The 11404-nt window shown below is 50.3% G+C and overlaps 1 protein-coding gene across 4 annotated transcripts in view; it reads right to left on the bottom strand.

The window, feature by feature from the left end:
• Positions 1-175: 175 nt before the first annotated feature.
• SPTAN1 (spectrin alpha, non-erythrocytic 1) overlaps positions 176-11404 on the bottom strand; it is a 44516-nt gene continuing 33287 nt past the window's right edge. For 3 of the 4 annotated variants that reach the window (XM_075260785.1, XM_075260786.1, XM_075260788.1), the window contains 13 exons: positions 11253-11351; positions 11009-11168; positions 10853-10929; positions 10559-10768; positions 10155-10451; positions 9958-10070; positions 9750-9767; positions 2543-2597; positions 2256-2452; positions 2051-2104; positions 1818-1964; positions 1586-1733; positions 176-465 (listed from right to left, as the gene is read on the bottom strand). In XM_075260785.1, the coding sequence (XP_075116886.1) occupies positions 340-465; positions 1586-1733; positions 1818-1964; positions 2051-2104; positions 2256-2452; positions 2543-2597; positions 9750-9767; positions 9958-10070; positions 10155-10451; positions 10559-10768; positions 10853-10929; positions 11009-11168; positions 11253-11351 (1701 nt within the window). In that variant the 3' untranslated portion in view covers positions 176-339. Of the gene's footprint in view, positions 466-1585; positions 1734-1817; positions 1965-2050; positions 2105-2255; positions 2453-2542; positions 2598-9310; positions 9374-9749; positions 9768-9957; positions 10071-10154; positions 10452-10558; positions 10769-10852; positions 10930-11008; positions 11169-11252; positions 11352-11404 lie in introns of all 4 variants that reach the window. The other variant, XM_075260789.1, reaches the window with a different exon arrangement.

The following is an 11404-nucleotide window of genomic DNA, read 5'->3' as shown; positions in this document are numbered from 1 at the left end:
TTCAGGCTTTTGAGAATTATACAGGATTTTTTAAGAAATAACACCACTCCTGTTCACAGATGTGTGGTACTGCAGTTACTCTGCAGTACCACACACAATCCCAAGACAGGGGTGGCGCTGTTCATAGAAGAGATATGATGTGTAGTGCTCTGTCCCACAGTGAAGACAAGACACATTGATAACTAGCGTTTATTAAAGCACACTGCTCATATTGCTTCTTCAGATGGCTAAATCCAAAAGCTAAAACATTGACAACACAATGAGGGCACACGGACCGCAGCGACAGGACATGCACAGCCAAAGTCAGCAGGCACAAGCAAGGGCTTTAATTCTGCTACGTCAGTTCACGAATAGCGAGCGTGTGAATTCCACATAGTCGTATGCGGAGGGCAGCTCCCGGCCCTTACTGTCCATGTATGGTTTCATGTGTGAGATGCAGTAGTCTGCCTGTTCACGTGTGAGGTTCTGCAAAGGAATAACATTGAGGTTAGAGGATGGCTCAATACCAGGCTGCAAAGTGTACAAAGAGAGGAAAGCTGCAGGATACAGAACGATGGGGCTTCTGTAATAAGGAGCTGAGACTATCGGTCTATACCCATTACCCGTAGGGCTGGGCTGTGCAGGCTGCCGTTCTCCACACTCACAGAATATTACTGTGGTCCTGGAAACCTCTACAGATGAGCACACCCATCTGACATAAAGCTTAAAGGGATTTTCCAGGAAATAGCTCATTAATATCAGGTAAGTGGAGAGTCCTACGCCCACCCCCCCCACTGATCAGCAGCTTGAAAAGACAACAATGTTGACAGCGCAGTACAGTGGCTGGGCTTGGAATTGCAGCTCATCTCCATTCACTTGCATAGAACAAAGCTGCAGACAGGCCATGTAATGTCACTGGCCTATGAAGTGTAAGCAGCACCACAGCTCCGGCTCCTAGGTAACAGAGCTCCACTGATCACATACTAAGGATAGGTTATATATATTACACTCTCAGAAAACCTCTTTAACTGGCTGTGCGCCTCTTTCATGCTGAGATGGCATGTCCTGACCACACGTCATTAAGTCTAATGATGTATCACCACAGAATTAACCAGTCTAATGGACTTTGGCGCAGATTTGCTATTGTGGTTAGGATATAAATGAGGCGTATAAATGTGGGCTACACAGTGTAAAGATCCAGCATCAGTCTCTGAAAATCCAACAGATTTACTACAGACTCTTACTAATAGTAAATCTAGACCTTTGCCTCTAAGGCTGAAGCCTCATGTTGCGGAAACACAGCTTTTTTTTTTTTTGCAGTTTTTTGAGCCAAAGTCAGGAATGGATTGAGCAGAAGGTAAAAGTGTAAGAGCTTCCGATATATTTCTCATTTCTTTTTTAGTCACTCCTAGATTTGGCTCAAAAAAACCGCAACAAAAGAAGCTGCATTTCTGCAATGTGGGGCTTCAGCCTAAGGCCAGATTCACACAAGCTTTATATGGGTGTATTTCTGTGCCACATATCTAGGCCCATCTGTAAGTCCTCCACCCTCAGAGGCCTAGGTGATGTGTGTCCATACAGTAATGGCAGCCGCTCATGTCCTCACCTGGTATAGTTCTTCCTTTGTGACGTACGGTTTCTGCTCGGTGCTGAGCGCTCGGAATGCACTTTCTATCTCCTCACTGGACTTGACGTTCTCTGTTTCCCTGCTGATCATGAAGGCCATGTACTCCTGTAGGGATACGTGGCCATCTCTGTAAAAAGACAACACAATGGCTGTGAGTAGGGATCATCATCCTTAGAACCAAGCAGCCATGGACCAGATATGAGGACCTTACCTGTTGGGATCTACAATGTCTAAGATATTCTCAAACTCTGGGTCGGGTTCTCCTTCTTCCACCATTGGAAGATCATACCCAAGGGACCGAAGGCAAGACTTGAATTCCTGGTGGTTGAGACGGCCGGACTTATCCTTGTCGAAGTGCCTGAATAATGGGAAGGAGGTGTCATTTTAGGAAATGAAGTTGCTAAGATTGAAGATTTCCATTGACTGTGATGTGGAGCTACTCACTTGAACATCATGCTGAATTCTTTGAGAGCTTCTTCTGTTACGCCTGTTGTATTTCTAAGGAAGAGAAAGAAGGCGATCATCAATGAAATACCAGCAGCCCTGCATTCTAAGTGGCTCCAGGCTAAGGCTACATTCACACTGTCAAAAGTTTGCCACAGGGCCCCGCCATTCCTAATTACTGATGGCAAGTACCTCCCCCCCTCACCTGGCTTGGATCTGCTGTTCCAGGTTGTGTTGCATCCTCATGCCCAGCTGATCCAATTGGTCCCACTGCTGTGCCAGCCCCACCGTACTGTGTTCTGTGTATTTGTTGTCGAGGATCAGAGCTTCCTCCATGGCGGCCCCGAGGTCCTCTATCTTCTTCAACTGGCTTCTCATTGCACGGATCTCTTGATGTTTTCTCTGGGGAAGTAAAATAAAACAACCAGGTCAGACCAAAAACTAGAAGCCAAATATAGAGCCAAAGCAATGAGGGGCAAGTGCTTCACACACCTTTGTGGCCTCCAACTGAGACTCCAGCGTTCCAGACTCTTCGACCATACAAGACCTGCACGAGATAAGGATCAGTGAGCGTATGTGGTGGTGGTGGGAGAAGTGGGTCTCATAGTGACGCCTTACCATTAACATGGCACATAGGGATATGAACGGACTGTGCGTCATGTCAATGGTAAGGTCAGCAGAGCACATGATCAGATCCATGCCAAGCGCTGCTCTGCCACCACACACCTGACCAGTGTAGAAGAGCCAAAGGTGCCCAAACACCATCAAAGCCTCTCTATAGATCAGCCACACTGCAGGTTAGTCAGCGGCACTAGGGGGCCAAAAACCAAAATGTACTCAGTAGCCCTCCTGCCATACACAGACATGATGCCAGCCAATCATAGTGTGAATGACTACCAGACCAGTGGTGGGTGCCGATGCCTGTCTACAAGACCAGTCCGTGCAATAATATGTGGTGTTAAGAGGCCACAGCAGGCTGTGCATATCATGACTATAGTGGAGGGGGATCATGGAGGATGGAAAGCTAAAAAGGTTAGGGTTTCCATGTTAACCCCTTCCTCACTTACAGAAAGTTTTGAGGCCAGCAATGACCACCTGATATTTCACTGCCACTGTGAGCACTAAGCATTTGCTTTAATGGGGTTGTCCAGGTATAGAAATACTTTGCTGCTTTCTTCCAAAAACAGCACCACATCTGTACACAGGTTATGTCTGGTACTGCAACTGGGCTTCATTAAAGGGAATGGAGAGGAGCTGCAATATTAGACATGGACAGGTGTGGTGCTGTTTTTGAAAGAAAGCAGCCATGTTTTTCTAATCCTGTACAACCCCTTTAAAGATGACCAGATAAGTTAGCGGTTTCCCCCTACGCCCAACAGCAGCACAACTGGGGTATTCCTGCCCCTATGAGCTGTTAGGACAGGTGGAATTTTTAATTACCTAACAGCTTTTGACCTCTATAAGAGGCCGGAAGACCTGCTCCTCCCTTGTGTTTTTTTCTGTCCTGTGGGACAGGACAGGTGGTCAGGGGGGGAGCAGATGTTCTGACCTCCTATAGGGGTCCACTACTCTCCCCCACCGGTACCTGACAGCAGAAGATCTTTTTCTGGACATCCTCTTTTTTCAGCAGAGGTCCCCTTCTCCTGGCGGGGACCCTGCCGGCTCGTGCACGCTCCTGTCCGGCTGGCGCGCCGGGTCGTGGCTTTCCCCTAGGAACGCTAGACCTAGGAACCTTTCTTAGGTTCCTCCGGTCCGCCGTCTAACAGGGTCCGCCGCACATGTGCAGTGCGCGGGTCTTGCGGCGGACGGGAAGAGAACAACCCCTAGACACGAGCATTGCACGGTAGTTCGGGAGGGGGGTCCCCCGGTCCTGGGGACCATACCTGGGTCAGATCCCCCTCCCCCTGTCTTCTCCCCTCCCCTTTTTTTTCAGGAGATTCTGGCTCCGTTGTACCCCCTACCCCTTGGGCGGGGCTCCGGGCAAAACCCCACCCCCTGGCCTATTTAACTCCCCTTAGAGCTTCAGTTAGTGCTTGTCGCTCCGGTTGCAAGCACATCAGTTGGTGAAGCTCCCTGGTCAATTTCTGTGCTGGAGAACTGTCTTCATTGACTAAGAATGTCTTCTTCTTCCTCCACTGTTCCGCCTAGAAGGAAGGCTACTTCCAAAAGGAAGCATCTGGCGTGCGCTTCTTGTAGAGTGCCGCTGCCTGATGACTCCCAATATCGCTTCTGTCAGGGGTGCAGGGCCCCCTCTGTTGAAACAACTCCCATGCGAGAGATGGTGTCCTGGGTGAAGGGGTACGTCCAGGACTCCATGAAAAGAATGGAAGCCGTCTCCCTGGCCAAGAGGCCACGGCTGGATTGCGAATTGTCCCTGCCGCCTCTGGAAAAGCTGCGCCTCAGGGATGTGGAGTCGTCTTCTAGTACGGAGGAGGAGAAGGAGATTTTTCCCCTGGACAAAATGTCCAGAGTATTCAAGACCCTAAGAATCAGAGACCGGGAAGGCGGGGAAGGCTCTAGCCGTAGGTCTCGTACCTTCAGGCCCTCTTCGGAGATGCTCCGCCTGATGGAGGGCGAATGGAGGCACCCGGAGAGATCCTTTGCGCCATCCACACGCTTCAAGGCACTTTTTCCCGTCTCTGAGAGTCAACTAAAGGCGTGGGGTCCCCCGCCAAAGGTGGACGTCGCCGTGGCCAAGTTATCAAGGCGCTCCATCCTTCCATCAGAGGACGGCTCGGGCCTCAGGGACCCCATGGATCGCCGAGTCGAAGGATCTTTGAGGCGTGTATATTCGTCCGCCTCTGCCCAGGCCTCTTTGGGCATGGTCGCGAATGAGGTAACAACTGGCTTACGCGCAGAACTGTCATCCCTGGCCAAGGACATCGATTCCGGCGTGGATCGTGATGATCTCCTCGCGGCAGTGTCCGACATCACGCTGTTGGTGGATCACCTGACAGAAGCTACCCATTTTCAGACCCGTCTGGCGGCTAGATCCATGGCACTGGCTACTATGGCTCACCGACCCCTATGGCTGAAGCCCTGGAAGGCTTACTTCCAAAAATAGCCTCTGTGGTCTCCCCTTTGAGCCCGGACGGCTGTTCGGAAGGGAGCTCGACCACATCATGGAAGGCTGGGCCGACTCTAAGAGCAAGAACCTGCCACAGCCCCTTGAAGGTCGGAGTACCTGCTTTCGAGGAAGAGGCACTCGAAGAGGCACCAGAGGCCAGCGGCGATCCGGGAAAGGAAGAGGTCGGGGCTCATCTCGTGGCCGTAAGAATGCCCCCTTCTAATTCCCTCTCAGTACACTCCCCCCCCCCTCCCCTGGGGTGGGCGGTCGGCTTTCCCATTATGTGGAGGCCTGGCGGCAGAATATTCGGGACCCCTGGGTCATCCAGATGATCCAGGAAGGTTATAAAATTAATTTTGTTTCCCAGCCGCCAGAGAAGATGGTAAGAACCCGCCCTCTTCAGGGCCCCAAACAACTTCATCTGGAGAGATTGATTCAGGAGTACGTGGACAAGGCCGCGCTAGAGATGGTTCCTCGCGCAGAACAAGGCACAGGCGTCTACTCTCCAGTCTTCTTGGTCCCCAAGCCATCAGGCGAGTGGCGTATGATCATCGATCTCAGGTATCTGAATCACTTCATCCGCAGGCTGCGGTTTCGCATGGAAACCATAAGGTCAGTACTACCTTTCATGCACCCTGGAGATCACTTCGTCACTCTGGACCTGAAGGACGCCTACCTCCACGTACCCATCTTTCTGGCACACCGAAAGTTCCTAAGGATTGCCGTAGACATACAGGGGAAAGAGGCGCACTTCCAGTTCGCAGCCCTCCCGTTCGGCATATCCTCCGCCCCCCACACCTTCACAAAGGTCATAGCTCCGGTCGCTGCCGCCCTGCGCCTTCAAGGCATATTCATAGTCCCGTACCTGGACGACTGGCTTCTGAAGGCTCATTCAAAGGAGGTTCTTACTACGCAGGTGCAGACCGTCGTAGCTCTACTAGACAAGCTGGGGTGGCTGGTAAACTGGCAGAAGTCAGTGATGGTGCCATCAACACGAGTTCAGTTCCTGGGACTTATTCTAGACTCTCTCAACATGACGGTCTCTCTACCCTCTCCTCGCAAAAGGAAAATTGCTCGGGCGGCACATCATTTGTCTTCCACACGGAAGGTCACCATCAGGATGGCGATGAAGGTCCTCGGATTGATGTCCGCTGCCCTAGATGCAGTTCCTTGGGCCCTATGGCATATGCGCCCTCTACAGAACGAGATCTTGAGAGTCTGGAATCACAGTCCTTCAGGTTTACAGAAGCCAATCCAGTTAACCATCAGCACCCGGCAAACCTTGCCCTGGTGGACCCATCTGCGAGATGGGAAGTCCTCGGTCCAGCCCGCCTGGACCCTGTTGACTACAGATGCCTCCCTCACAGGCTGGGGAGCTCATCTGGGGGAGACCCCGGTTCAAGGTACATGGAATCAGCGGGAGAGGACGCACTCATCCAACTGGCGCGAGCTTACCGCAGTTCATCGAGCCCTTCTGTCATTTGCACCACTTCTACGAGGGAAAGCGGTCAAAGTAAGATCAGACAATCTGACAACAGTCCACTAGATCAACAAGCAGGGTGGAACCAGGTCCCCCTCGCTCATGCAAGTCACCAACCTGATCTTCTCCTGGGCAGAACGAAACCTCTCCCAGCTGGCCGCGGTACATATCCAGGGCCGCCTGAACATCCTAGCGGATCAACTCAGCAGAGGCCGGCCGACCGCAGGCGAATGGTCCCTGAACCAGGACATCTTCCACTACCTGACCAGGAGGTGGGGTCTCCCCGAGGTGGATCTGATGGCCACCCAACACAATGCCAAAGTAGAAAGGTTTTGCTCCCTGTACCGGGAAGACAACCCTTTGGCTGTGGATGCCCTGTCAATACCATGGAGGTTCGAACTGGCATACGTGTTCCCTCCCATCCCGATGATACCGAAGGTATTGGCAAAACTCAGGCAGGACCAAACTTCGGCAATAGTGATCATGCCGTTCTGGCCAAAAAGGGCATGGTTCACCGACCTTATCCTTATGAGTCGGGGGAACTACTGGAGGCTTCCACCAGTCAGGAACCTGGTGTCACTGAACAGTCGGCCGTGCCTGGGCCTAGACAAATTCAACCTCACTGCCTGGAGGCTAACCGCGCCATACGCGCAGACAGAGGATTGTCCCAGGGAGTGCTAAGTACCTTAGCCCATTCAAGAGCAGAGGCAACCAATCAGAGCTACCAAAGGATCGCCCGGATATTCCGAGATTGGTGTACAGGCAGCCACCGCGATCCAGACAGAGATGCAGTCCTAGAGTTCTTACAGAACGGCTTGGAGAGAGGACTAGCACCTGCCACCCTCAAGGTTCAAGTGTCAGCTCTATCTGCTCTCCTGGAGACACGGTTATCACAAGATCCTCTTGTCAAACAGTTCCTTAGGGGGGCTGCCAGGCTCCGCCCCCAGGTACGGCCCCCTGTCCCCAGGTGGGACCTGGCCGCGGTTCTACAAGGGCTATGTGCGCCCCCCCCTTCGAACCATTATCTGAAGTGGACTGGAAGTACCTGTCATTTAAAGTGACCTTTCTGTTGGCAATAACCTCCGTCAAGAGGGTTGGCGAATTGCAGGCTCTAGCAGCCTCCGAACCTTTCATAACTTTCTTTCCTGACAGAGTACAGCTAAGGTTCGTCACAGGATTCTTGCCGAAGGTACCCACACTTCAGAACACCAATCAAGTGATCACCCTACCGGGGTTCTTTCCCTCCCCTGCCACTGAGCAGGAGGAGAAGCTACACACACTGGATCTGGTAAGAGCACTACGTATCTACCTGGATCGTACAGCACCGTTCCGAAGATCAGAGAATCTTCTGGTTAATGTGTTTGGCCACAATAGAGGCGCTAAAGCATCAAAGGTAACCCTGTCTAGATGGATCAGAGAAGCTATCAGCTGTTCCCTACGGGCTCAGAATCTTCCTGTTCCAGATTTCCTACGAGCCCATGCCACCCGATCAGTGGCGACATCATGGGCAGAGACACGGTTCCTCTCTCTAGAGCAGATATGTGCTGCAGCCTCTTGGAGCTCACAGCTGACTTTTGCCAAACACTACAGATTGGACTGGCGTACGGCCGATGCTACAGCATTTGGGCACTCCGTCTTGGCATCAGCCTGCCAGGAGGTCCCGCCCTAGGGGAGATAATACTTGCTAAATCCCCAGTTGTGCTGCTGTTGGGCGTAGGGGGAAAGAAAGATTATGAATGATAATCTGTTTTCCCTTAGCCCAAACAGCAGCACAAGGCTCCCTCCCTAAGAGGTGCTATTGTACAGATTTTGTGTATGTGTGTGTAGCTCTTGGCATAGATTGCTCTGTATATCATACTTGTTACTAACACAAGGGAGGAGCAGGTCTTCTGGCCTCTTATAGAGGTCAAAAGCTGTTAGGTAATTAAAAATTCCACCTGTCCTAACAGCTCATAGGGGCAGGAATACCCCAGTTGTGCTGCTGTTTGGGCTAAGGGAAAACAGATTATCATTCATAATCTTTCTTTCACTGACTATTCTTCGCCTGTATACACATGCACACAAGGCTTAACCAAGTGTGAGTGTTCCCTTTAGAAGAGGCTGGATACAGAACTGCTCCTATCCAGTGAATGAGAGTAGAGTTGCTATTCCCCTGGACCGCTGACACAGCATACGTCTCCATACACTCTAGTGGTGGCGTCTGGAACTGTAACCTGGCTCCCATTCACTTCAACAGGAGCAGGTCTATTAAAGCTATTGTATACTACTGTTTGTGATCAGATACTAATAACTTATCCTATCATTACGCAAAATACACAGGCTCTTCTACAACCTCTTTAAGAGCAAAAGATGGGGCAAGTTTAAATTTAAGATGCCAGACTCTTCTTCCATCAGAAGTAGGGGAGGGGTAGTTGGGAGACACCCCATACACATTCGACAGTGGGCAGGACTAGTTAACAGTCACCTAATATGTACGATAAGAAGAGACTAGTGCTAGCAATTCCATGGCGCACGTGTAGCCTAAAAGACCAATTTATCTTGGGGGGAATGAATAGATTTCAGGATATGAAGCTTGGCTGGACCCTGCAGACTAGCAGTGCAGGTCGGTGAACACTCCATTGCAGCAGTCCTCAGCAGTGAGAGTTAGTATAGAAAAGCATCACAGAGTGCCACAGAAAACCAGTGGAAAAAGGAGAAAAAGAGGAAACGCAACCTTCCAGAAAGATCATCCCCAACTTCATACTGATACACACGTATGACTCTGCGATAGGCTATGCTAAAGAAGAGAGACCCAATGGTCAATTCACCACTCACACACAACACACTGACATGGGGACAATGGCGACGATCCACACAAAGCAGTAGAAAAGAAGATCAATATAAAAAAAAAAAAAAAAAAAAAGAACTGTTCATATAATGCTCTGGTAAGATGGCATGACTCCCCCCAACATGGTATATTACACAACCACACATCCCAGCTGGCAGCATGTGCATCTCCATAGAGAAGGAGCATTGCACATAGGAAGCTTCATAGATAACTTTACTTTCCCCGCCTCAGCGTCTGTACACACTGACCCCAAAGACACCCCCACAGTGATCACACGTATACACATAGTAAATCTCGTGCACGACACAGATCTTAGAATACTAACCCGTCCAGTAGGTAGGTCCTATGGAGAGAGGCAAATGAAGGTAGCAGCGGACAGATCGGGGAAAAAAGAACATACAAAAGTGAAAAAAGCATCACAGAAATACAATACATCACAAAATGTCCGATTACAGCGAAGTACAAAACTACAGGACATGGATACAAGCTGGAGAATACAATGCAAACAACGGGGGAGGGGGTGAGTCAGTAACCTGGTCTCCTGAATCCATTGGTGGAATGCATTGGCATGTTGGGCAAATTCTTGGCGCAGTTTGTCGTTTTCTTCCTGTCTTCTCTGTTCCTTCTGTAGCTCCAATTCACGTTCCTGAAGACAGAAGTAACATTAGAGTCTCCGCGGACTCTATTACTACAAAGGAGCACATTACATGTTTCAAGATGGCGCCTTTACCTTTATGATCTTCTGCAGGTTGCGCCAAGTCTCCTCCAAAGCCTCCATGGTGAACCAAGTATAAGGATTGGATGCCACGCGATAACCCTTGATTTGTCGGTCCAGTTCGGCCAGTTGGTTGAAATCTGTCTGCGCGGAGCTGAGGGAGTTTCGGAATGCATCGTGTGCCTCACGCAGCGCCTTGATTTCTTCCAAGGAATTACAGCGGACTGGGTCAGTCAGGTCCTCTTCAGCGTTCTCAAACCAGCTGTTGAAAGCAGACGCTTTCTTCGCAAATGTCAGGAACAAGTCTTCCACCTAAGAAACCAAAGACTTGATGACAAAGCTGCCATAGAAACTACAGAGGATCTTTTTGTAAGTTTTTCCAGATTTAACTCCCCAGCCCAGATAGAACATCGACTTGCCTTTCTGTAGTGCTCCTGAGCCTCCAGAAGCTTCTTCTTTCGAGCTGCAGAGTTGTCCAGCAGTTGGTTCCACCTCTTCATGAGCGAGGCATGGCGGCTCTCGATGGCTCTGGACTGCACATGCTTGGCTGCCAGTAACTGGTCTTTCAGAGCGGTGATGTTGGTGATGCCTTCTTGCTGGAATGCCTGGAGACCGGCGTCAAAGGTTTCCTGAGAGAAGGAAATAACATGTGTTCATCGATATGACAGCTAGTACCACAAAACTCAGATCATGTCCACCAAGACTGTGCTTACCTGCTTGGTTAGTAGGGTCTGCACAGAGGACAGGTCTCTGCCATAGTCATCTGTCTTCAGACTGTTCTCCTTCTCCCCTACAGAGCAGATACAAGAGGTTATACCCTATGTAGCTGTGTAATGCATGACCCATATGGCATCAGCTGGAAATCTCACCGATCCATGATTCCACCACATCGGCTTTCCAATTGAACTGAAGGAAGGCAGAGTTCTCGTCAAGTTTAGCCTTGCGTTGAGCAGCCGCCTTCTCCAGTTCTGCCACTTTTCCACGAAGGCCTTGCATCTTTGCTGTGATGTTATCCACATGGTGATTGTTCTACAACCAGATTTGTAAGGTTTAGTTTGCTATGAGGACAGATGGCTGCTTGGACACAACTCTGCTTGAACACAACAGTCTTACCTTCTGGATGAGGTCTTCACCGTTGGCACAGACATCATGAACTCTGTCCTTATGGACGGTGAAGTCTGTCTCAAATGCCTCATGCTTTTTAAGCAATCCCTAGGAACCAAAAAGGCATAGCAAGATTATTCTCACAGCAGAGGATATGTCCC

Source organism: Leptodactylus fuscus, chromosome 11 (assembly GCF_031893055.1).
Source record: "Leptodactylus fuscus isolate aLepFus1 chromosome 11, aLepFus1.hap2, whole genome shotgun sequence".
Lineage (NCBI taxonomy): Eukaryota > Metazoa > Chordata > Amphibia > Anura > Leptodactylidae > Leptodactylus > Leptodactylus fuscus.
The sequence above is the reverse complement of the archived record's forward strand: the minus strand, read 5'-3'. Positions and strand labels throughout refer to the sequence as shown.